Raw genomic sequence first — 27387 nt, 5'->3', positions numbered from 1 at the left:
GTGCTCATCATAGCTGTAGCTAAAATTAAGCTAAACAGGCCAACGTGTGGAGGAACTCTGATACATTCAATGTTTTTTAAGAGCCTCCCTGCTGAATTCGGTCAGCTGGAACCGTACAGAAGTGAGGCTCAAATGTGGACCATATGTCTCAGCTGCCGTCTGGTATCATTCCATCAAGACGTAGCAACACTAATGAAAGCCACAAACATGCAGTCAACCTGTCTATGAAATGATATCTGTCTCCTATCTCCAGGAAATCATACCTTGCTTCCCAAGTTTCCTGCATCCTTATCACTTTCTGAAGATGCATGGCACAACAATGGGAAATGTTTCAAACATCTGCAGCCAGATGTTTGACGCACCCTGAAGCACGATTGTTTTCCTTTGAACTCTAGAAGGGACTTTGCGGTCACTTTTGTTACTTGATGCCTGATATTGCACACCTGGGCAGAAACAGCACACAAGAAAGATATCAAATGGATAACCGCTCTAGCACACGGGAAACTCTTGCTTGTGCCGGAGCTTTTACTCCCCCCCAATTCCGCCGTCTAAGAGTGCAAACCTGGAAGTTTTAACTTTTGCCTGTGTCTCATCTTCCAACCGTCTTCCCATCGCCAACCAGTTTCCATTGCTATAGCGCCTGTGAAGGCAAACAAAGGCAGCGGCATGGGCACAGCCTTAAATCAAAGCCATATCCTGGTCGGTCAGGGCTTCAGCACTACTGGGCTGTGTGACTCCTGATTCCTGATGTCTTTGGATTCTATACAGCTGTATGGTCACCATCTCTTCTTAAGCTAACACATTTGTGGTTTCAGGCTCACCAGGTGGGAATAGAACAGTCTGTAGAAATTCTTTTTGACAGCTCTGACTCCATGCCAAATACAGAAATTATATAGGAGGAGCACCGATTCTAAGTTTTAATAAAAATCTGTGTGTGCATTGATCATAACACAGTGCTTGGCCAAAGGGCACTATTTCTAGCCATTGAATACATAGAGAAATATTGGTTATTTTTGATTGAAAAAATTCTTTTGTTAATGTATAATTTTATTTTAATTTCATACTTTTTGTATTTTCTAAATTGTAAGAAAATATACAATAAGGACTTCACCTACGCTTTTAAAAGTTAAATCCAGAAACATTAGCTACTCAAAATCAATGAGTTTATTTTTATCCAAGCTTTAGACTCATCTAAATCTTAATATCTCTTTGCCCAGATTGAACGCCCAACCAAACACATCAGGATGGGGCTGTGAACCATGTTTAAAGATATTCTAACACACAACTCCACTCTAACACAGGTTCATGTTCTAATGTTCATTCAGTGCTGAGAACCACAGCCCTAAACACTGCCATATTTTCCTTAAAAATTACCATAAAATAGCAGGCAGTGGCAGCTTTAATCCCAGCAGTCAGGAGGCAGAGACAGGTGGATCTCTGAGTTCAAGGCCAGCCTGGTCTACAGAGTGAGTTCCAGAATAGCCAGAGCTGCACAGAGAAACCCTGCCTTGAAAAATGCCCCTCTCCAAACTACCATAAAACTGTCTTAGGTCACCATGAAAAAGATGGCCTTATAACATATGCGCCAGCAGTAGAAAAAATTGTCACGTTTATCATTTTATGAAAACATAGCTCTCAAAAAACAGTAGCCACTATCATACATCACTACTGCTAAGGTGAAATAGCACTGCTGAGTGTTTTCCCAGGAGACACTTCGGTAGTGGTTACCGGCTATCCACGGACTCTTCACAGGAGGACGTGGCACCTTGCTGTATTCTTTCTATAGCTACTAAGTCCCATGGGCTGGTGCTCAGTCCACGGAATGAGACCCTGACAACCTAGGAGTGAGCTCACTCTCCTCCCTCCAAACTTACCAGCATCTCTTGGCTCTGCCACTCACGTGGTAGTTCTTTTTTTGTTGTTGTTGTTACTTTTTTTTAAATTTATTTATTTATTAAGGATTTCTGCCTCCTCCCCGCCACCGCCTCCCATTTCCCTCCCCCTCCCCCAATCAAGTCCCTCTCTCTCATCAGCTTGAAGAGCAATCAGGGTTCCCTGACCTGTGGGAAGTCCAAGGACCGCCCACCTCCATCCAGGTTTAGTAAGTTGAGCATCCAAACTGCCTAGGCTCCCCCAAAGCCAGTATGTGCAGTAGGATCAAAAGCCCATTGCCATTGGTAGTTCTTAAAACCGCTTTCAGTCTTAGTAATCACATAAATGTGTGTTTGTGGCTGTGTGGACTTTTAAAGGTACATTTGTATTCACTGTCTTCTCTACAATATACCCATAATTCCTTGCTGCAGTGCAAAGATTAAAAAAAAATAAACCTAGCGAAACTTGAGTTTCTCTGCAACTCATTTATTATGAGAATTTGGCCTGATGTCATCCGATAGGATTTATAGGCTATATTCCACTTAGTGCAAAGCACAGAGAATAGATTCATTCATCAATCGTTTCCCCAGGTTCATATAGACATGCTACGTGTGTCTATCAGTGTGTGTATTGGTTACTTTTTATTGACAACTTGATACGAACTAGAGTTGCTTAGAGAAAGAACCTCAATTGAAGGATTGCCTCCATCAGTCTGGCCCATAGGCATGTCTGTGGGGAATTTTCTTAATTGTTAATTGATGTTGGAGGGCCAAGGCTTCTGAGGGCAATGCCACCTCTAGGCAGGTGGACCAGGGTTATGTAAAAAAGCTAGCTGAGAGCCGCTAAGGAGAGGAAGGCAGTGAGCAGTGGTCCTTCTCAGTTGCTACTGCAAGCTCCCGCTTGGGCTTCCTTGACAAAGAATGACAATCTGTCACCTGAACTAAACCCCCTCCTCCCCAGGTTGCTTTCTGGTGTTGGTCATGGTACTTACCACCCTGACAGAAAGTAAACTGGGGCAGCATATGTACAAAGTCCTGAAGTTTCTCAGCTTCAAAACATTTTCAGACTCAATGTTTTGGCCAAAAGGTCATGGATTTGTAACCAGTGAAAAGTAACCCAAACAGACCCCAGTTACTTGAAGAATCAAGACAGTTGGAACACGGCAACCCTCAGGACTGGAGTCACGGCCCGACGCACATTTCATGTCCCTTCTGCATGCCTTAAACCAAGTTTGTCAGGGAACAGCATCTCAACAGAAAGTTATTAGATGAGCCGTCTTGAATAATAGCCTGGAATAATGTGTTCCTTTGACTCCGTCTGTGTTTTCTGATAAAACCATCAGCTGACTTGAGGACATAAAAAGATGTTTTCAGTGTCTGCGCTGCTGTCAAAGTAACGCCTTACTCTGCATCAAGGCATGGCTTGCAGCCTGACTATGCACTGGTGGTAAGTGTAAGCAGCTGGTCGAATGCAGCCCGTGACTTCCATTGAATGACTAAAGCAACTAATTAATCAATGAATACGTAAGTGGTCATCATTATAAGCAAGTAAACTTAGATGGGGGAAACATTTCCACTTTGATTCTAAATTGTATTGTGAAGGGCTTGAAAAACTCGGTGTTGAAATCGTCAATGTAAACATAAGCACGTGACAAGATGCTGGAGGGGAGGGCTTGGCAACTAAACAGCCTGCCAAAGTATGGATGCACACCCCAGGCTTCCCTTTGCATTCAAACTAAATTAGGTGAATTAAAAGTCACTATTCTAATTTCCATCCATTCTGTGGGGTGGCCTATTTATTTCTCAGAGACTAAAGAAATGTGTATGCCATTCTAAAAACCACACCTTGCAGCAGGTAGTTGGATCTACCATGGTGTTAGAACACTCTCTCCTCTCTCTCTCTCTCTCTCTCTCTCTCTCTCTCTCTCTCTCTCTCTCTCTCACTCTCTCTCTCTCTCTCTCTCTCTCTCTCTCTCTTTCGTTTCTGCTATGGTACTGTGATCTTCACTTCTGATGATGCTCTTGATTGGAATAAGGAATGACTTAGACATTAGGGGAAGTACACCAGTGTGCCTTTAATGGCATCTCCAGAGGTTATTAGATCCTGGGGCTCTGAAGTCACCAACTGATTCTTCTCTTGGGAGGTTTACGTGGTAGCATTTTGAGGAAATTGAGAAAAGGAGGAGGAGGCCTATTTGGAGGACGTTGGTCTTTGGGGTGCTGTATGTCAGCATGGTTCCCTGTTGTATCTCCTCCCTCCTGCCTCCTGTCTGCCAGGAAGCAGTCTTAAACACCCCCATTCCCCCACTTGTCATGATGCTCTTTCCAAGAGCGTGGGGGACAAGCAACCCCCTGAAACTGTGAATTAAATAATTCTTCTTCTTAAGTCAGGCATTTTAGTCAAAAAGCAACTGAGAAGGTACCAATTATCATAAAATGGGTGATACTTGGAGGTTTCCCAGATAAGGAACTCTCAGGGCTGAGAAGGAAAACCTGCTGGGTCCACCCCTGCTTCTGAGGACAAAGCTGACTTAACATCACACTAGGAAAAGAAAAATCAGTGAGAAGTTCGGGCCAGGTGTTTCAAAGAAGCCAACAGAATCTACTACCAGATCCCCAAAGGGACATGGAAAGATGGTGGCTGAGCTTCCATCCCCAGCCCCCACCATTAGAGAAGAGCGGTTTCAACAGCAATCCGCACTGGTGACTACACCTCCTCTCTTCCCCTTCAGGGTCTCCCTTCACCTCCAAGTCCTCGCTTATCTCCGTTTTCTCTCTGCTGATCTTCCTTGCTCTCTCATTCTGTCTCCATTAACCCCTTCTGTACTTCTCCCGTATCGGCACCCAAATCCCCATCACAGACATGACCTCCATGACCCTGCCCCCCATTCTCTTCTCAGTCTCACGTATTCTCAGTGCTTTCTAAGCATCAAATTGTTAGCAATTTGGGCAGGAAACTGCTCTTGCCTGGATTGCTTGATGTTATACTGTATGAACTGGACATGCAGGACCCACAGAAAAGTGACTGCTAAACTTTCCTAAAGGCAAGATGGTCCTTCAGGGTTCCTGCTTCATGAAAGTATCTGCCAGACATTCTGCAGGACACAAAAGAAAGCAAAGACAGACTTAGCCATTACAAGGCAGAACAGATCTTCAAATTTCCTGCTTCATGAAAAAGTCTGCTGGAAACTATGGGCCTCTAGGCTGAAGACTGGATGCCCCAACATTACAGGAGAAACTTGGGTGACTGTCTAGGCCATGAGATATCTCTGTCAATTCTAGAGTTTTGAAAGTTGCTTAAAATACACTTCCTGTTTACTTAGATAATATTATATCCTTCTGGAGTCTTTGATGGAGTTGAAGATAGTTATAGTCTTCCTTAGTTATGATGAAAAAAAGTAGATATAAATATTGTAACTAAATTCTTGCTTGATACCTGTTTTGTTATATGTAATTTTACCATGTTAAAGTTAAAACCTTCCTTTTTATTTAGACAAAAAAGGGGAGGTGATATGGGAGGTCCTTCTGTATGTGTTGCTTTTATTGGTTAATGAATAAAGAAGCTGCTTTGGCTTGTGATAGGGCAGAGTAGAGCTAGGCAGGAAAACTAAGCTGAATGCATGCTAGGAGAAAGAAAACAGAGCCAAGAGAAGCCATGTACCTGCCGCCAGAGAAATGCTTCTGCTGGAGTCTGCTGAAACTTTGCCAGCAGGGATGCACAAATTAATGGAGATGGGTTAGTTTAGGATGTAAGAGTTAGCCAATAAGAAGCTAGAGCTAATAGGTCAAGCAGTGATTTATTTAATAGAGTTTCTGTGTGGTTATTTCGAATCTGAGCATCAGGGAACAAACAAGCAGCCTCCCCCAACATGTCTCTACTGTGGATTATGAATTTTTTAATATGCATGTATATATACTCATCAGTGCAGAGGCAAACATTTTTATTTTATAAATTATATGTAGGCTGCATTTCATGCTACCACGCTTTGGCATAGCATGGAAAACATGACTCTAGAGACTTGCGCCACCACAACCAGGTCTTAAATCTCTGAAGATTTCATTTGCACTGACTTATTAATTTATTGTTGATTTTCCTGGAAATTAGATGGAAGAAAGGCAGCGTGGCCAGAATATAATGTAAGAGTTCATGTATTTTCTGCTTTCCTAGAAGACCCAGAGGAGAAAAGCAGTTTTCACAGAATTTTAAAAGACCAAAAAGGGTTCTAATTATTTAGATGAAAGTTAAGTACCTCTCCTCTTCTCATAGGAGAGATCCTTAAGTGAATTCTGTTCCTCATGCCATGACAGAGAGAAAAATCACCTGCCACACTATAAATTGAACACGATATATATGATGTTTTAGGCTATACACCGCTGTGTATTTCCTAAGAATAAACAAGGAAGAAGACGGTTTCATGGAACTGTCATTCTAATTCAGTTGTGTATCAACATTCTTAGCATAATCGGTCTGCTAACATGGCCTGCTTCTTTACCCATCCCTGTGCATATGTTATCAGTTCTCATTAAGACAACAGTTATAGAGCACCGGTTTTCATTAATACAGAATAATTCCCTTCAGTTCTCGTTGCTGATTGGGCTCTCTCTAAATATCTTAAGTACATCTATTTTCTGCAGGATCTTTGTGTCTGAAAAAAATAGGCTATTACATAGAACTTTAGAGGGGATGAAAATCCCATTATTACTTTCTCATACCAACAAGAGTTTAGAATGTAAGTTCGGCTCACTGATCCACCTCAGGGGCTCAGAACTGGACCCACACATCGCATGCTCTTGCTAAAGGAGAAAAGCCATTCAGTCTCTATAACTCAGTTTGCATCTGAGAAAGAGTGATGGTTTGCATCGATCCTTTGGCTCGATGTAATGGCTGCTGCTGAACCACTGAACCCAACTCTCTGCAGACTGCTCGGGAAAAGGTATTTCTCTCAGAGAGGGCATCATGGTGCTTGGACTGAACACTGCAGAGGGAAAGTCCTCCAGTCCCTTGAAGTGGCAGAATGTCTGGTTGTGTTTACAGTTCCCAATTCCTTGGGGGAGCTGATCTGAGGTAACGCACAAGACTCACAAAAAATCCATTTTTAAACCTGAAGACAGTGCAGTCCTTCGAATCCCACTGGAGCCACTTGCTCAAGGTAACCCACATTTTCACCATTAGATGTCAGGTCCCCTTCAGCCATTTCCTATTCCTAAGAAGCTGGACTTTTGGATGTTATCCAGAACTAATTTAACTGACCAATGAGGAGGTATTCTTGTTTGTTGCTGAGGTTTGTGATGCTATACACAGTGTCCAGCAAACAAAGAGCTTCATTGGTCAGAGATTATTTAAAAATAAAATAAAAAGATTTTTTTCTCATAGGATTTGTATTATTTTTTCCCAAATGGCCAAGACTTATTCAATTGTTTAGATCTAACTATTTGGTAAAAGTATCTGAGAGATATTTCTTTTGCCCTGAGGGCAGAGTAGAAAAACTCTGAAGGCACCTACTGCAGCACAATTTCAGATACATTAAGAACCACAACATTGTGCCTCTATTGCGATGTGGGATATAATTCTGAGAGCCCAGGTCTCTCAATGCTCACATGTTCAATATCTCACTACTTCTGTAGATCTTAGCACATTTAGAATATATTTTTTTAAAATTCAATTGATATTGTTTACTATCCCCTTTTAAGGATACACTTTATGATACTATCTGACACGTCAGAATGACCAACACCATTGCTCTTTCACTCTGGGGCCATTATTGACTAAACTTAGGGTCATTTGAACATAAGCAATTTGGTACCATGGTGGTCTATATGCTGTCCATGGTGCCTACTAAGAAGGAAACAAGGAGGCAACTTTTGCGCCTTTGATACCCTGTGCCAAAGGGAACTGACAACCTGAGCAGGACAGGGTGGGAAAAGAGATTTCTCCACTCTATTCAGAATGGTGCACAACTTAAAATTCATGAGCTGTGTAAGTCTACAATTTTTCTTGACAATTTTGGGATCCATAAAAAAGTGAAATCATATATAAAGTTGAACTATCACTTATGCTTAGGCAGGAATTAACCAACCACCTGTTAACTGGATACCTATAGACATGATGCCATATCTTTAATTCCCTTAGCATGGGTTAAGAGGCAACATTCAAGACAAATGCCATGATCTTGCTGCCAGGAATTGGTTGCTTCCCTACCTCCCAACATCTGCTCCCAGGAAACATCCCAAGCCAGCCACATTACCTATATCACAGAAAATAAGGTCAGAGAGGATGGGGACTGTGCAGCTGACACCTGGCCCTGGCACCAGCTGGGATGCTTTTCCTTCTGCCGACACTCCCACTCCTCCCAACCCATACCCCGCACTCAGGAGTAGGGAAGAATTTACTTATCCTACAGCATCAGCTATTCAACTGGAGAAGCGGCTTCCTGGATCATTTCTCATGGTCCATGAATATTTATAGAGGGATTGGAGATGAGAATAGTTATCAGGGCTAGAAGCATGGCCGAGATGAAGTACCGCCACTAAATCTGGAGAAAGCGAGCAGCAGCCTTGCAGTCCAGGGCCAGGAAAAGCAGAACATTTGGACGTCCTGATGGGAAGGGAGGCTGGCCTTGTTCTCTGAGCAGAACGCCCACATCCACACCTGCTTTTCTCCACCCACACCACCTCTCCTCCACAGAAGGGGGTGCCTGCTTTCTCTGCTTAACTACAATATTGAGATTCCTCATGCTAAAGTTAATATTGACCTCAATACTCTAAAGTAAACACTGACCTCAATATTCCATGGTTTTCAAGCTATGGAAATTGACTCTACTTTGCACTAAAAGTACAATACCATGTGTTCATAGTGTTTGTATCTATTCGCAGATAATCTGAGAGTAAATTACTTCTCAACTGCTATTTGGATAGAAACAAATGAGAGTTGAGGCTATTCTGATTTGGCGTTATAAAACTTCAAAGCAACAGAAGAGTATCAAGAGATCACATCACGGACACAGATGAGTGACGGCACTCTGAAACATGGCGGGTCTCTCCCAACACTTACATCAAGAGCAGTCAGAGTGTTGCATGCTGAGATGCCCTGTCTCTAAGAAGGTGAAGTCCCAGGTTTCTGTGACTACTCTTCAAATTGAGCAGTAAGGCTCGTCAAGGGAGGACCAGAGCCAATAAGGGAAGAGTTTTTAGCCTCAGCAATTCTCTTCCAATCAATGATGGAAAAGTCATTAAGCCAGTTCATTCCCCAGAGAACCTACACAAAGCATACATTATCAAGGGCCTCACCCATTGTCATTAATCCCATGACGGCGTCATCAGCACGCATCATTACTGCTACATCATAGTGATGAATGGGGCTGAGGACATGAGAGCAAAACGGATTTCTTTTGATGAGGCTGTGTGTGCCAAAGGACAGCCAGCAAGAGCACGGCTAGTTCAGATCCTCCTCCCAGGGTGTACCTTCACCAACGACACACAGCTTCTGCCAGTGTGTTCATCTCAGGTTGTCCCGCACCTAAGATGAACACACTGGTACTGTGTGGCACCAGGCAGAGAGCACACTTCATGGACTTCAGTGCCGGCATGGACATGTTCGGATCCAATTTCCCAAAACTATTTTTTTACTAGATGTCTCTGTGTTTTCTAAGAAGAAAATCGTGAAGTTGACAAATAAAATCCATACATTTTTTGAAATTATAATCACACTAAATTCAAACTCAACTCTAGATAAGGTGATTTTATATGGGTTTTTGTTCAGTTTGGACACTTCTTGTGGTGTTTCCGTGTCTGTTTGAAGATGTATTTATAGCCATGCTGGAAGGCAAACCACTCACTATTCATGTCCTTCCCTTTGTTTTGCATTGCTGTTTATCCTGAAAGGGGCTGAACTATCAAAGGTCATGCATGAAAGTGAGTGTTCATCTAGCTGGCCAGAGTTTTGCTGCCTACCTAGAAACCCAAGACTCTTCCAAAACCGAACAAGATGCCTGGTAGAGTAATAGGGAGGGTTTGTAAGAGCCAGATAGACGGCTTAGGAAGGAAAGCCTTACAAGCTGAAGACTTAAAGCTACTTAAGACGGAAGAAGAATGGCTGAAGTATGAGTTAATAACACTTAAGACATCGGAGATGAGGGCATTTGGCCTGTTGGTTATCTATTTTACAAAGTGGCTAGAAAGAATGGGCCAGGAATGGCAGGCCTTTAGAAGAGAGGTACTTTATGACCCCTGGTGCTAAGGCATGTTGACTGTAGGGTTGGTAACTGAAGGAGGGGGAGACCTCAGTGCTATTGTTTTTAGTGGAACAGGGGAGGCTGTCAAGGCAAATAGGCCTTGGGACTCAAATGAAGTAGAATCTCTCTAGAAACAAGCAGATAAAATGGGATGTTGTGAACTTGGTCCATCTCTGGATGTGGTAGAAACTCTTTGAAAAAGCAAGATTCTTAAGTACTGAACATCAGGGTTCGTGAAATGTGTGAATTAGCTTCCCCCTTTATGTAAGTATGTAGTAAAATGCTTTTACACCCAGAGTTAACGCCCCACTCCCCACTCCCTCCTGCCCCAATATTCTATATGTATTAGATTTACTGACTGAAAGTGGGAAGTCCAGATCTCCGCTACTGTGCTGGCTGAAAGCAAAATTAAGAGGCTAAAGATCAGCAGTTTCTATTAGCTAAGGTGTAATTGTGGGAAGAGTTGGTGAGTGGGCTTCAGCCGGTGCCCACTTCGCAGGCAAGTGATCTCACCAGGTAGCAATCTGGTGGCAATCAATCCTACAGACAATTGAGGACTGCTGGCTTCCACACCCTCCTAATGTCCCAGTACTGAGGACTTTGCTCAGAATTCCTGGATCCTGCCTGTAGCCACCCCTAACTAACAACAAGAATCGCCGCCTGTAGAGGGGATTGAAAGACTTACCAGGGTACTCTTAATCTCCCCTTTGTGAGTCCTAATACAACAAAATGCTCTTGAAAATCTTTGGTAAATTTAAAGCTGTGAATTCCCAGGCACTCAATGAAATCACTTAGCAGGAAATCCACCAAGAAGCAGTTTCTTTGAAGGCTATGTGAGTTAGAAAGGGGGAAGAAAGAAAGAAATCATATGCTTCGGTCTTTCGGAGCCAACTTGCTGTTGACTCAGTAGATAAAAATTAGCCTATTTTCTACTGTGTTCTAAACACAAAGCCAAACCAGAGGCCTGGCTTTCCTACCCCGGGATGCAGTGAGCCATTGTATTTATGATGAGTAGGATATGAGGGGAAGGGATAGGAATGTCAAAGAAGGGTAATGCCTGCTGTCAGGACACAAGTGAGCTATGCAGGGACAAGAGAAGGAAGGCAGGGTCCTCAGTATCAGAGTTCTGAGTCTGAGAACAGTTCAGGTATAGCAGGGCTCTTCAGAACCACCTATGGGGCAGGTGGGGGGGCCAGGTGTTGAGAGGGCCTAGAGAGTAGGGTGTCTATCTGGGTGACTGATCACTCCTTAGCCATCAGGGAAATGCAAATCAAAACGACTCTGAGATACCATCTTACACCAGTCAGAATGGCTAAAAATCAAAAACACCAGGGATAGCTTCTGCTGGAGAGGATAAGGAGTAAGGGGAAAACTCCTCCATTGCTGGTGGGAATGCAAACTTGTACAACCACTTTGGAAATCAGTAAGGCAGTTTCTCAGAAAATTGGGAATCAACCTTCCTCAAGACCGAGCAATACCACTCTTGGGCATATATCCAAAGGATGCCCAATCATACTACAAGGACATTTGTTCAACTATGTTCAGAGCAGCATTATTTGTAATAGCCATAACCTGGAAACAACCTAGCTGCCCCTCAACTGAAGAATGGATAAAGAAAATGTGGTATATCTACACAACAGAGTATTACTCAGTGGTTAAAAAAAAAGACAATGACATCTTGAAATTTGCATGCAAATGGATAGAAGTAGAGAAAAAAACATACTGAGTTAGGTAACCCAGACCCAGAAAGATGAACATGGTATGTACTCACTCATAAGTGGATACTGGCTGTAAAGCAAATGGTAATTAGCTTATAGTCCACAACCCCAGAGAAGCTAAGTAACAAGGAGAACCCTAAGAGAAACATACATAGAACTTCTGGGAAGGGGGAATAGATAAGATCTCCTAAGAAAATTGGGAGCATGGGGGTAGAGGGAAAAAGGGCAGGGAAAGGGGAGGAGGAGAAGGAGAACCTGAGGGAACAGGATGGTCAAGACAGGAGGATAGAGACACAGAGCAAGGAATGCAATATCTTGATAGAGGGAGCCATTATGGCGCTAGTAAGAAACCTGGTACTAAAGAAATTCCCAGGAATCCACAAGGATGACCCCAGCTAAGACCCTAAGCAATAGTAGAGAGGGTGCCTGAACTGGCCTTGCCCTGTAGTCAGATTGATGACTCTCTTAAATGTCATCATGGAGTCTTCATCCAGCAACTGATGGCCCTAAAGAGGAAGAAGGAATCTCAGACATTGGTTGGAGCTGGCCTTTTCACCACCCTCATGGTCAGAGGAAATTTAAATCCATCTTCTACATATAAAATATAATGCTTACCTCATTCGAACACGGCACCTGTTAGTCATGTGTATACAACCAAGAGGAAACACGGGGTTCTAAGGTTGGTGTTCAAGCTCTGTGGGTATTTACAAGACTAAGGAAGTTCGGGATGTTCACTACTCAGTATTTCAAATCTAATGCCTACTTAATGAGCGCCCTCTCTGCTTCACAGACTGGACATGGCCTGGATTCCTATCATTGCTAGGAGAATCACAGTTGCTGCCTGTTTAATCTGAATAGCAATGCACTCATTCTGTGTGAGCATCCTAAGACCAATCACATTTCCTGCTGACTGTTCGAGGGCAAGCGTAGTAAACTGATCATCTTACTCTTCTGCTTTATGTCACTCTAGACATGCCTAAGAACTCTTTCTGCAATAGAGGCCCAGTCACACCCAAAAGGTGGCTAAAGTCCTCTATTGTCTTGAAGCTCTCCTGATTACCCAAAGGCGAAAGATGAGCTCATGGCAGTTAAAAGGGCTTGTGAGCTATCACTTAAGATAGTAGTTGAATGATAGTCAGCATTCAAATGGTATAAGTTTTATCCACAAGATTCACACCATGTAGGGAGTCTTAAATGACAGGCAATTAAACTCCTTAGCCTTCAGGGAATACAGTGGCTGAATCTGAAAGTAGGGAAAACTCCGTTCAATCTCCTCTCTGTCTAGAACTATCTTTTACAGTGACAACATCAGGGTTGGAAGTCCAATCCCTTGCCTTACATGAAAATGGGTCCTCATCACTTCTTGATGACATCACCAGAGCAATCTTTGAGAGCAAACCATTCTTCAGCACAAACACAAACAGAGTGATTGATCGTCAATGTCAATGCTGAGATGAACAGCCTTTCTTTCTCTTTCAAACTCACAAAACTTTATTGTGTTTGCTTCTAGGTGTCTCATTTCCACTCTGAACTAGCAGCAAAGTGAATAATTATTTAAAAAAAAGGAATTATTCGTATAGAAGATAATTAAATTCCCGAGTTTAGTCTTGGGTTGGGGGGAGCAGTTGTAGTGTTAAAGCCCTTAATAATTCTGTGCAATCATTGATCTTGCATCTTTAGTCAAAATGCAAGAATCCAGCAAACTTGATCTAATCATTGTTCCAAACCTACAGTGGTCCAGAGGGCAAAGGTCATAGCCAAAAGTTCTCAACTCATCTCATCCACAGGGCTGATGCAATTAAGCCCTTGTGACCAGAGACTGGTCCAGGATTCTGCTTCTCCAACCGATGTCCCGGAGGGATAATTCCAGAAGAAGAGTGTTACTGCTGCCAACCACCTGCACCTCCTGGACAGATGCTTCCACCCCTCTAAGCTTCAGGCCCCAGAAAAGGAAAATGAGATGATTTGCAATTCTACAAAGCTATTTCTTATATTTGTGCACAGTTATGAAAACAAGCGCCAAGACAGACTTATGCCAAGCAATCCAAGTAACCTGAATCAGAGGATAGAGCTGCAATGGTATATAAAATCTTATATGCAAATAGGAGGTGTGGATAGAACCTGGGGCGCATACATTATTCAACACTTGAATTTATGTAACTTTCAAACAGACCTAGAATACCCTGATCTTTATTCATTCCACAGAGAACTCAAGTAAGCAAGCCTGTGTCTCGCATGGAAATTCATGGAAGATTCCTAAAGCTCTGTCGCCTTTTCCCCAAGGAATAAAGGTAAAGAGGAACGTGGAGTCAACACACACACACATACACACACACACACACACACACACACAAGCTGAGTGGCGGAGGCCACAGCTGATCTGTCCCCATTCCCATACTGCTCATTGAGCCTACAGATGAAAAATGATGCACTTCAGACTATAAATACTGTCCTTGTGGCTGCTACTGATCACCCAGTGAGAGCCCTAGAGTTTGAACTGTTGTACTCAGGAAGCGAGCCAAAATCAGCCGAGGCCTTTCCTGAAGCACTCCTTACCACCAGAGAGCCACGCAAAGTCAGGGAACCTGCAACCCTCCCGGCTTTTGCTTTTCAGTTCTGAGTGCGCACAATGCAAGTTTCTCACTTGCAGGTCTCTGCTTCTTCCTCGGTTAGATAGTCCGAATAATAATACATTACTATGCCTTATGCATGACAAAGCACAAAAGATTAAATGAAACAATGGGTGTGATGCTCCTGATATAATAGCTTTACAATTACCAGCTTTGGTTACCGATTTTATTATTTTTCAGCTAAGCTAGAGTCCGTCCTACTCAGCTTCACATAGTTTAACCGTATTTAGGGTTTTTTTTTTCTTCAAATGTTAGTTTCATTTCATTGCAGAGTAATGAGCAGACTTTTGGAAGCTTAATGTTTGGAAATGAGCATAGGGTAATTTTTGCTGGGTACATACATAGTCAAGTCTCATTCATGGTAGTTTTTAAGTTGCAGCCAGAAACGTTGAACAGTGAGTGATGAGGCACCACTATTAGAGGAAGCTCGTGATGAGGCTCGGATGAGTTTGTGGTCACATTTTGATCAGTGGATCGACACATAATCTCGTTGCGCATTTGTTGGTGATACATTACTTAATGCGTGCATTGGGTCCATGGCCAGCTGTGCTCTAACTGGAGCTTGGAAGAACCTGAACAACTGCTTAATTTTTCTCCACAAGGTCACCTCTACCAGCTTGACTTCGGAACACTAAACAGCATCTCAGTACAGCCCGTGGGGCAACTATAAATGGCAGAGTCACCATGAAAAGTCATAGGCAAAGACTTTACTCTCAATAGAAAGCAAAAAATAGGGCACGGCTAACAGCGTGGGAGCTGACACCAGAGGATTAGAGGGCTGCCTCGTTCAGCCTCAGTGTGGATCATTCTCATGGGGGTGACTCAGATTTCTTACAGTTCTGTACTGTGTGGAAATAACAGCAAGGGCTTCTGGAAGCGGAGGCACTTCAGTGACGCCTTATGACTCACTCATGATAAGGCTCGGCGTGCATGCTGATATACACTTAGGTGTATTTATGCAGGACAATCTCTTCATTCTGTCCTTACCGTGAGACGGACCCTGCACCAGGCTTTTCTGGATGTGTCTTCTGCCTGGTTGAGTTCCTTCTACAATTCATTTGAGGGCTGGTGTGCAAACCAAATGTACGAAAGCTTGCATAGGTGACCTAGAAATTAAAACTGGGTGTGCCTTCGGAGGCTGTGTTTATGGCTTGGATTGCAGTCCATACCATTTCTTTGTAAGGGAAGGCCATTTGGAAACCCAGGAAAGTGAGTGGGTAGGCCCACCCACTGTCTTTGAACTTTAAACAAGGCTATACAAGTGAAAATTAAACCATCAATATTTAAACGCCTGTCATTATTCTAATGTTTACTCCCCATTTCGCACATCCAACAGCTCTTTACTCAGTGTGCCAACAACTGCGGCCAGAGCTGCAACAGGACTGAGGAAATGGCAGGGCGCTCCCTGCTAAGCCTGCCTCGGGAATACTCCGCGGGCCTTTTCCACTGTGTTAAAACAAGCAGTACCGCAACCACAGAAATGAAAGAAAGGTTGTGGCAAGCTTTAGTGTCATTACTGTCAGGCTAATGATGTTTGGGAATTACAGAAAACACCGGGCCCGAGATCTACTTTTTCAGTGATAAATGCATTCATAAAAGCTGCCAGGTGAAACGGGACCCTGAAGGGACAATGCATCAGCAGGATAGATTAAGCTCCCTGGTAATAGCGATGCTCAACTCCAAAATAGCACACTAAAGGCTTGCTTCTTACTCTTGCAAACTCGCATGTCCTCTTCCATTGTGTAGCCTGGCCTTAAAATGATACCCATATAATACCTAGTCACAATCAACTTAATGTCTAGGGTAGGAGGTAAGTAGGTTTCATATAAGCAACGTGTTTGCCACGAGCACAAATGAAGCCTCTAATATAAGACATAACTCCATCTAACCATTCAGATTATCTTTCTACAGCCGAAATTTTCCACTTCAATTTATGGCAGAACATGGAAGATACCTGTAAAGACGCCTTTCTAATTTCAGATTTGCTCGTTCATTTTTATTTCTTAAGAAAGTTTTTTGTTTTGTTTTGTTTTATTTCTTTCTGTTTTTGTTTGTTGGTTGGTTTTTTGTTTTTGTTTGTTTATTTTTTGGTTTTTCAAGACAGGGTTTCTCTATGTAGTCCTGGCTGCCCTGGAACTCACTCTGCAGACTGGGTTGACCTCAAACTCAAAGATCCTCTTGCCTCCAGCTCCCGAGTACTGGGATTAAAGGCATGCACCATGGCCTTTCGTGTATTTTCGAAAAGTATTTTAATGATGATTTCCCAAGTATTCCCTGTTGCTCTCTCTAAAATTCATGTTTTTTTATTGTTGATGTAGATATATGTGTGTACATACATTCACATATGTGTTATATATGTTATGTGTGTGTTCATATACACATATATATTGTATATATACATACATACTACCACTGAGCTGCATCTTCACGCCTTGCTTGACTCTGGTTCATCATCCCTGCTGGGCTTCTGTGACTCTCTACACCACTCAGGCTTGTCATCACGTAGGAACCAAGCACCAAGTTCTATTTTTCTATCATTCCCTAGCATGAAAATCATGGCAATCAAGCTTGTGTCTGGGAGCATGCCAGAACAGAGAATAACTAACTCTGGAGCTATGACTCCTTTATGATATGAGTTTATAGACCAACTGGCACAGTAAATTAACCCAGTGGATTCGCCTTGGACGACAAACAATAGAACAGCTCATGTGCGAAATTCTATGTCCCAGAGAAAAGTTCAGCACACAGTAAGTAAAAGTCACCCCATTTCTGGAATGGCCAGAGCCATTTATAGTGCTCTAATAATGTGACAGAAGTGTTCGCTGATGGTGATAATCAGCTCATATAATCATCACGGCAAGGAAAAGGAAGGGCCAGAAAGCCAAGTCCTCCACTAATAAATGCTGGGTCTTAACAATGACAGATGCAAAACCCACACGTGCTTGCTGAGATTTCCAGAAGCCAGGAGGGACCCCAAAGACTAGTGGGGTCTTCTACAGAATTTAGGGGAGGTAGTCAGATAACAGCAAGAAGTGTGAAGAGCATCTCAGATGTGGACTCACTACAGGGAAGGTACACTCGGGGGTGCAGATTCAGAATCTGTCTGTAACATCTAAGAAGGCATGTTAACAAAGAGAAAAAGGCAGCGAGTGTAGAGGACTTAGGGGTCAGCTCTCAATCCTAGGAGACCAACACGTATACTATTGGAAAAGCAGTCGCCAATGGCTATACTTGGGGGTGTGGTAGTAACAACCTGAGGAATAAGACCCAACTTCTCCAGCATTCCCTGCCCATGGTCGTGGCTGCCCTTAGGCTGTAATCTGTGGCTCTCAAGACAACAACAACAACAACAATAACAACAACGTGAATTGACAAGTCAGCTCCTTGTCGTCCAATGGACAGGTCTCCAGGGTGCCTGTGACAAATTAGCACACAGACCGGTCATTTTCCCATTCTGCAGGTCAGGAAACGGACCTCACTGGCTACAAGCTGTGTTGTCGGAACTACAGTCTTCAGGGAAGCTCTAGGAGAGAACCCTTGCCTTCCTCAGCTCCACCACCACCTGGAGAGTGACTGGCAGAGCCCCCCCAGTGCCTCACTCCAGCTGCCTCTTCTGTTCACTCTGAATACATTGGGGATTATATTGGGTTTCAAAGTTGATGAATTGGCCATTGCAAACCCACCTGAAACTTGGATTCCCTGTCACATAGCCTGTCTGTGCAGGTCCTGGGGGAACATCTTTGGAGAACATTATTTCACCCTTAGCATCCCGTGGTCATGTTCTTGAGGCTCCACCAACATTAAACCTGATGCCATCTAACTTGCCACTTGGGAATCGAGTTGCACAGGGATGAGTTCAATGTCGCCTATCCTACACAGGAGCCCAGGAGGAAGCTGCCATGCGCCTCACAGCCTGAAGAATGTCTCTGGCCTGTTTGGTACTTATTATTAATCGCACGGGCATAGAAGGAGTGGTTTTTATGTAAGCCCTGGGCTTCCAGGTCTTTAATCGTTGTTCTTACTGTGGTAACAGAGATCAGTCTATGTTCCTGAGACACAGGTCCTCTTTGGCACCCTAAAATAGTGGTATCTGACTCCTTATTTTTTTAATTGATTTTTACTGAGCTCTACATTTTTCTCTGCTCCTCTCCCTGCCTCTCCCCTCCCCTCAACCCTCTCCCAAGGTCCCCATGTTCCCAATTTGCTCAGGATATCTTGCCTTTTTCTACTTCCCATGTAGATTAGATCTATGTATGTCTCTCTTAGGGTCCTCATTGTTGTCTAGGTTCTATGGGATTGACTTCTTATCTTATCCTGAATTTCCATCTTGAAGACTACTCCCTCTTGCTGCCACTTGCTAGTCTAGAGTTTTAGCTCCTGCTTGGTGCCTGTATGTCTGTCCCTCTGAAAGTCTTATTTCCCAGACCTTGATTGCCGTATGGCTTTCATGTCCACCTCCCCCTTCCCAGTAGCTCCAAATGCCAGCCCCTGCCTCAGCCCAAAAACCACAGCTCAGGAAATCATGAACTAAGAGATCAAACACAATGGCTTTTTGTGTTCTAGACAAGGCGGCAGATAAATCAGAGGCTCTGAATGTGGAAGAGAACCAAGCTCTTCCCTTGCCGCAGAGAACTCTCCAAGAACAGTGAGCTGGATGCAAATATATGCACAGCAGTAGAAGAAGATGACAGATGAGAAGACCGGAGCTGGGGAGGGAGGAGAATGTGCCCACCAAATGTATGAAACCCATTCTGTTAGCACTGAGTCTGAGGCCCTTGGTCCCTAAAACCGGTGTTCTCTTCAGCCAGTCTGTCAGTGGGGCTGCATGCAGGCGGCAACAGGCAGAAAGTCTCAGGTTTAGAGGCCTCGGACAGTCACCTAAGCTAAGCACTAACTGTTGCTGGAGCCCCATCTGGAAAAGCCCCAAGAAGCAGCTTGCAGGCTCTGCATCAAGAGCTCCCACGCTGGCACTTGGCCTAGGAGCATCTCTGGGTACCAACAGACTCCTCCTTGTCTTTAGCTCCCGCCTAACTCTCTGATTTTCTGCCCCCTCGCTGGTTATATCTGCTGCTTTCGGGCACATGTGCCAACACACATACGCGCACAGAACACATGCTCCACGGTTACAGCTCCACCCTAGGAAAGTTCGCAAAGAATCTCCCCCAAACAGACATGGTTCACACACTTAACAGTCCCAATTTCTTTATTCATTCTCCAAGAAGAGGATTTTTATGGCATTCTTTTCTTACAGTCTGGGTCCTATATTCCCCCAAAGGCCCATGTCCCTGGCACTTGTGAGAAGAGCTGGAGGTCAGCAGGAAGTCTTCAGGTTATCAGTATCTGCCTTTGAAGGACAAGGTAGGATTTGGACTTCTTTCTTGTGCATGCCAAGAGAAGAGCACTTCTCTGCCACCCTGCACTCCTACGGTGATTTCTTACCTCCCTAGTAGAGGTCAAAAAGCAAGGTGAATTTCAAGTCACAGACTGGAGCCCTAAATCTGGAGGCCCAAACACTGGGCAACACCCCTCCAAGCTTCAGCAAGTGCTATGCAAGTCACAGACTACAGACACTGCTGTTAGAGCTGCAAGAGACTAAATCCACCCTGGATTTAGAATTCAATAACAGTCATTCATGATTGTTCCACTCCTTCGGGACTCTGCTCTAAGACAAATCTCAGGATGCTGGTTACTCTGTGAACATACCCTATCTCCTTCCCTGGTCCCGCCTCCCAGGGCTCTGCCACAAGCCATCAATCAGATCAGCGAACCTCTCAATCTTGCCCTGCAGTGACTCCACAGCACACAGCAGCATCCAGCCAGAATCTGACTGGAGGAAGCCCAAAGGGCAAATTGTGATTTGCGAATTACCTGCTCATTAAAATCTTGCATATCTCCCTAAGATTTTTTTTTTTACTTTTTAAATCATCATCATTGCTTTTACTTAAAATTGGTCTGTATGCCTTTTTACCCCCGAATTGTGAATTAGAAAGTCATTGTCCTGTTGCTATAGTGATAGCTAACTGACACAGCCTTCTGCTCTCTGGCCTCTCGGCATAGCCAAGTTTCAAGTTTTTCCGGTCTCACTGCAAATGACAGGAGATGACAGCACACATCTCCCTTCCCATCTGAGCACAATCTGCACCCCGAGTTCTTTGAACCTGTGAGCACGTGGTGATCCAGCATCTCTCCTTGTGCTTTTGTCTGCACAACTGTGTCTGGACCAGAGAGTCCCAAGATGCAAACTGAGAAGGTGCAGATCTGGCTTGTGTTCCAGTGCTCTGGTGGTTGCCCAGGCATTTCAGAAGCCCGAGTAAAGATGCTCCCCTCTGAAGAAGGCAACTCAAAGGGCAGTGCATCCTGCCGAGTGCTCAGTAGATGTGCTATCCAAGGACAGATGGAGGCGGAAGAAAAGAGCGATTCACAGGTCCTGACTGTTCATTCACCTCCATCAGATGAAGTAGCACAGAGAAACAGCAAGCTCTACTCCAATCATGACTACCCAGAAATCACTGGGGTTTGAGAGGCTATTATTTATGACATGGCAGGTTAAGAGGCATTCCCTGAGCAGGGAATTGCTTCTCTCTGGCACCATGATTCAGTTGACTGGTTCTTACATGTCAGTTTTTCCCTTTTGTTTTCATTACAGATATAATTTCAAGACAGCCAAGCTGATTAGGCAGTCCGAGCCTGTTGTGTACATGTGCACAGAAAAGCCTCCAAACTGAGCCCTCTTTAAATTGCTGTCGTCAAAGACTGTGGCTTGCAAGGGAAGGATGTCTGATGCCAGGCAGGGAGCACGCAGCAACTTCAGTTGCCCTGGCTTGGGTCTCTCTTCTCTAGCTTCTAGGTTTTTGCCCTCACAATAACTGGGTTTGTGCTTTTGGCCACACCTCGACTAAATCCTTCTCCAGCCTGACACCTGTTCCTTAACTGATGCTCCTCTTTCATTCTTTTTCTTTTTTCTTACTCTTATCTTATGTTACATCCTGACTGTAATTTCTCCTGCCTCCCCAACACTCCCAAGTCTTTCCCCCTCATCTTCCTTTTCCCCCATATTCACACCCCCTTTGTGTACCCTCAGAAAAGAGGAGACCTCCCAGGGACATCAACCAAAAGTGGTATAATATGCTACAGCAAGACCAGTTGCATACATCACATCAAGGACATGAGGCAACCCAGGAGGAGAGAAAGGACTCCAGGAGGAGGGAAAGGACCCCATAGGGAGTCAAAGGAGTTAGTGACTGGCCCCACTTCCATTGATAGAAATCCCACAAGAACACCAAGCTATTCAGCCAGTACATATATTCAGGTGACCTACAGGCATCCTGGTCTCCGTGAGCCCCCATGAGTCCCAGTCAATTGATTCTGTGGACCATGCTCTCATGGTGTCCCTGACCCCTCTGGTTCCTCCAATTAGTCCTCCCCTTCCTCCACGGGACTCCTCAAGTTCTGCCTAATGTTTGGCTATGGGACTTTGCATCTGCTCCCATCAGTTGCTGGATGAAGTCTCTCTGGTCTCTTCGAACAGGATTCTGCTAGGCTCTGGTCCCAGAACATTCTGCAGGCAGGACAAACTGTGGGTTAAAGGTTTTGTGGCTGGGTCAGTATCACAATCCTTCCACTTGAGGCCTTGCCTGGGTACAGAAGATGCCTGGCTCAGGCTCCTTGTCCCCTGTTACTAGGACTCTCTGCTAGGGTTACTCTTGTAGATTCCATGGAGTTTCCACAGGACTAGGTTTCCATCTCGCCCCTGAAATGCCCAATTCTAGTCGTTTCTCTCAGTAGTTTCCTTCCCCAACCCAACTGATCCCTCCTGTTCCCTACAAGCTCAGTCCATCAGCAAAGTCTATTCTATTTCCTCTTACCCAGGAGATCCTTAGAACTCACCTCAAGACCTCGTTATTTGTCCTCTCTGGCTCTGGGGACTATACCATGATTGCCTTTTTCTTTAGAGCCAATACCCACTTACAAGTGAGTATATCCCATAATGGGTGTACTCGGGGGATTTGTGTGTCCATGTGACACAAGCTAACGTCATCAGAAGAAGGAGCCTCAGCTGAGGAACTACCTCCTTGAGATCCAGCTGTAAGGCATTTTCTCATTTGGTGATCAATAGGGGAGGGCCCAGCCCATGGTGGTTGATTCTAACCCTGGGCTGGTGGTCCTGGGTTCTATAAGAAAGCAAATTGAGTAAGCCATGGGAAGCAAGTCAGTAAGACGCACCCCTCCATGGCAACTGCCCTGCTTGTGTTCCTGTCCTGACTTCCTTCAGTGATGAACTGTTATGCTGAAGAACAAGCGCCCCGCTCCCCTCAAAAAAAACCCTTCCTCCCCAACTTGCTGTTTGGTCATAAGTGTTTTTTCTCAGCAATACAAACCCTGACTAAGACAATGGGTATCCCTTCTTATTTTCTCCAAGCCCCAGAACTGCATCCAAAATCCAGCTGCCAACTACTGCAGGTGTCCAGCCTGATCTTTTCTGCAGGTGCACTAGCATGCTACCCTTTGTCCCATCAATGTCCTAACCTTTAGCCTGGACCACACCTCCCAGTGGCCATTTCTCTATGTTTTTGTGCCTACTGGCTGGCACCATTCCAAGCATGAGAAATCGTTTAGCTTCTTGGGACTCCAATTTTGTCTGTGGGTGCTACCTTCCAAGATCCTCTCTGCCCAGAGCAAATGGATGAGAGGGCATGCCGGAGAAGGACAACCTGAACTGGATGAGGAAGAGTCTAAGCTAAGACAACTAGACCCTGTGATTCACGATGAAAGCTACAAGCTCATAGTGCAATCTATCCTGTCCCATTCCCATTCTGCCCTGGCTTAACAGATTCTTTGATTTCTGCAATCTCACAGCTAAATTAGCACCATGGGTAACAAGGGCCAACTCAGTGAATAAGGGTACCTTTAAATTATCTGATTTTTTTTAAATAACACCCTCCTCGTGTTTGTGTGTGTGTGTGTGTGTGTGTGTGTGTGTGTGTGTGTGTGTGTGCGCGCTTATTCTTGTAATGTTTAGTGTATTTGTTTATGGGGAGGCATGCTTGCCATAGTATAATACATGTGTAGAGATCAAAGTTTAAGTTCTCTCTTTCCCATCACAGAGGTCCAGTCATCAAACTCAGGTTCTCAGACTTGGTAGTGAGTTTACCCTCTAAGCTGTCATGCCAGCCCTTGATGTTAGAATATATTGAGAGTTAATAAGTCACTCTTGAGTTCTATGCCCTAGTTCTGGGATTGTTTGAGTTCAGAAAAATGACCTGGTCCTTGGTTTTCTTGAAGATGGATACAAAAAATCACAAAGAACTATTTCTGGCATGTGAGAATTTTGATACCAAAATAATTTTCCCATTTGCTAATCAATGCAATAAGCAAAGATACAGCCCGACTCCTCCAAATGCTACTTACTTAACATCACCATTCAGCTTAGGCAAAGAGAACACATCAGCTACTCATTCACGGAAAGAACAGATAAAAATTCCCCAGCGACTGCTTCTTTGTGGTGTCTATTTTAAGAGATGTGACGATGTGTAGGTCACAAGGTTAGTGCCCCAGCCTTTCAGAGAACAAGCGTCTCAAAAGACTGCCACTTGGTCAATGCCACATCACGTAGAGGCTCCAAAATAAGCCGCACTTGTTCCCAGACAAAACCATTCTACACGTGACTGTCATAGCCACCTCCAGGAAAACAACCTGCTTTCCTCAACTGAGTTGGAAAATGGAGTGAAGAGATTCCTTGCTATATGCTAAGCAAAAGAAGATAGTCGCTTAAGACAAACTCCAGGGAAGCAAAAGCCAAGCATTGTTTCAGAGACACAAAATACCGTTTTAAAATAATTACACCCACGATTTATGCACGATTCATTAGACAGCAAGATAAAATGCACTACTAAATTTTAATTGCACTGCAAGAGTAGACATGATGAAAAATATCCCCTAACTTCTTGGGATTATAACCCAGTGTAGTAACATCTTCATCGCGATATAAATCTCGGGCAAATAGTTTCAGTGTTACTAAATTATATAAAATAATTTTTTTTTAAGCCTCGCAAGTTGATAAACCTCCAAAGACATCCTTTGGTCAAGCATTTAGAAGGTCAAGTAATCTGCTATCACTTTTCGTTACTGATGAAAGTTGAACAGCTTCCCCAGTAATGATGGAAGGAATGTCCTAAGCACACATTTGTCTCCAAACTAACGTGGTTGCAGAGACTACAGTTTGCATCCCTGCCTCCCCTCCACCAAACTAAGAACATGTAATAATGCCCGCTATATGTAAAGCACAAAGCTAAAGGACTGTGCTGGTGTTACACAGACACTGGCAGGAACCTGTCTCCTGTGGTGGGTGCATATCCATACCCACGCAGAGCACAGGTTGAACCTGGGAGAGCACCACAGGTGTGTATTTCACGTGGTGTAATAGGTGTGACCAACATCACGGAGGACATAAGCAGGAGCCGCTGAAACCACACTCAGCAGTCTGGTGTGCCCCAGATCCCCATCCATCCCTGTGAACTTTCTGTGGCATCTGCCATTAGACCCACAAAGCCTGCAGCTTCCAAAGAGAGGGCAATCCATGTGACAGACACAGCGTGTGGCTCTCAGGGCCAGCCCGGACCATCCGTTCCCACACATACCTGTGGTTTTCAATGGAGGTTTCTCTCCTAGCAACAGTTTTAACCTTTTGGCGTGGATTTTGCCTTGGTAATGGGAGTCGGCCACCACGGCAGAGGTGAAGGACATGTTACAGAGGGTACAACATTTATTCTTATCCACCGTGTCAGCATCACCTCCCTGCATGGGGAAAAGGAGAAACACAGTGTCATAGAGGAACTGAAGTTCCACGTCATGAGATTTATCATTTCCATGAGATTTGTCTACTGCTGACCCGCTTATAGGAAAGCTTAGCTTTTGTCCTGCAATCCTTTTCTTCTTCGTTATAATTGCCATCAATTCAGTAATGTGCATTTGTCTAGTGGCTGCATGTGCAAGACTCGGGGCTTAGAGGGAACTTTGCAGAGAGGAGTGACCTAAAGAAAACCAGAGTCCACAATTAGGAAAAGGCACATTGTCCAGCTCTGCAAGGAAAGCAACTGGTAATTGCACACATTATACTCATTAAAGTAAGGGAAATATCAGGGTTCACATGGCCTGAATTATTTAGCAGAAATTATCATTTGGCATTCAGCTCTGCCTTTGCCAATTTTAGCCTCACCAGGATACGTGGCTCCAGTGTCCAAGCTGTATGTGTGTTTGTATAATATATATATGAAAGTTTCTCTGAGGACTTCAACATTTTCCATCCTTAATTTGCATATCTATCATAGAACTATGATGACCACACTGCCTGAATTTTCTGGCAAGAATCTGAGTACTATTTTTCCCTTCCCTTCAGAAAAGGTGATTGGCTAAATGCCGCACTGACTGCTTAGTCCTGCTTAATTTTTATGCTTTTGTGAGATTTAATGAAAGTGAATCATGAATCGGAAAAAAAGCAACTCCTTTGTCAGAGCATGTGACACGGCCATTATGTGCGCAGGTCATCAATTACCTCTGCTTCCCGGAAGATTAATCCTCTGCCTCCCCTCCTGCCTCACTGCAAATGGAGGGTACAGCGGGCTCTAAGATAAGGACCCAAATCTGTTCCCTAGCGCAACTCCGTTAGCAAAGCACCTCATTGTTAAAGAACAGCCTCAGTGGAGTCTCTAGTCCCATAATAGTCCCTTCTCGGAGACCCAGAAAACCCAGAAATGAAATTTAAAATTGGATGGGACAAGGAGGAGGGTGGGGACAGGATGGAGGAGAGCAGAAAATTACATAATTTTTACATAATAACAAAATGCCCATACTTCTAGAGAGGGTGTAGCCTTACACACATTATACAGTAGATAGAAAAGTAACTCCTTTGATAAGGCATCACTATGTGAGATCTCTGATGGGTTTTATTACTTAAAAAGGCAGCGTGTGTGAGTGTGTGTGCATGCGTGTGCATGTGTGTGCGTGTGTGCGCGTACATCCCAGAAGCTGGCCTAAACCTAAAAGTTGGGGACAACAGACTGAAATACTGAAACGCTGGGAGTGGGGACTGATGTGAGAGGTCCTTCTGTCTATGTGTTGCTTTTATTGGTTAATGAATAAAGGAACTGGCTTAGCCTATAGCATGGGAGGAGGAAGGCAGGGAGAGAAGCCTTAGAGCTGCCTGAGACAGACATGCTGAAACTTTGCTGGTAGGCCGTGACCTCGTGGTGATGCACAGATTAATACAAATGGGTTAAGGTGCAAGACTTAGCCAATAAGAAGCTAGAACTAATGGGCCAAGGCATGCTTTAAATAATATGGTTTCTGTGTGATTATTTGGGGCTGAGCGGCCTCCCTGCAACAGGGGACAGTAGTCAGTGTCACAAAGTTGAACCCGATAAGAAAGGAGCACAATTCCACAGGACTCCCTCCTGTGGGGAGCATTCTGCCCTTGCTGAAGGTAAGCAATGGTTCACTGAATTTTGCTTTCAGGTGAAAATCGAGGCATGAGGACTTTTTACAATCCACCATGTGGTTTTCTACAAGGTAAATGGACCAGACGGAGTAGGAAGGACTCCTGGCTCTTACTCGTGTCTCCAACCAAGCCTAATGGAGATAGAGTCCCTCGCAGAGGAACAAGCCCAGAAGAACAAGAAAAGTCAATTCTCAGAGCAACCGAAGAAGCCCAATACATTCACTGAAAAGTAAGGGGCTGGGGGCTTTGGGGGATAGAAAATACAAAATAGCAACCTTTTCACTATGTGGTAGGCATATTCATTCTATGCTGCTTTTTAATTCTTTAAAAGTTTTGAGAATATAATTACAACATTTCTCTCTATCCTTCGGTAACTCTAGAACCTTCCAGACCCGCATCCTTGCCCTCTTTTAAATGCATAGCTTTTTATCAGTGAAATTGCAT

At 44.1% G+C, this 27387-nt stretch overlaps 1 protein-coding gene across 2 annotated transcripts in view; it reads right to left on the bottom strand.

The window, feature by feature from the left end:
* The window catches only part of Zmat4 (zinc finger matrin-type 4), a 351995-nt gene that overhangs the window by 113236 nt on the left and 211372 nt on the right, over window positions 1-27387 (bottom strand). For both annotated transcript variants that reach the window (XM_026786971.1, XM_005362434.2), the window contains exon 4: window positions 25088-25244. In XM_026786971.1, the coding sequence (XP_026642772.1) occupies window positions 25088-25244 (157 nt within the window). The remainder of the gene's footprint in view (window positions 1-25087; window positions 25245-27387) is intronic.

Source organism: Microtus ochrogaster, linkage group LG7_11 (assembly GCF_000317375.1).
Source record: "Microtus ochrogaster isolate Prairie Vole_2 linkage group LG7_11, MicOch1.0, whole genome shotgun sequence".
In the NCBI taxonomy this organism is placed as follows: Eukaryota; Metazoa; Chordata; class Mammalia; order Rodentia; family Cricetidae; genus Microtus; species Microtus ochrogaster.
Note: the sequence above shows the minus strand (reverse complement) of the source record. Positions and strands in the feature narration are given on the sequence as shown.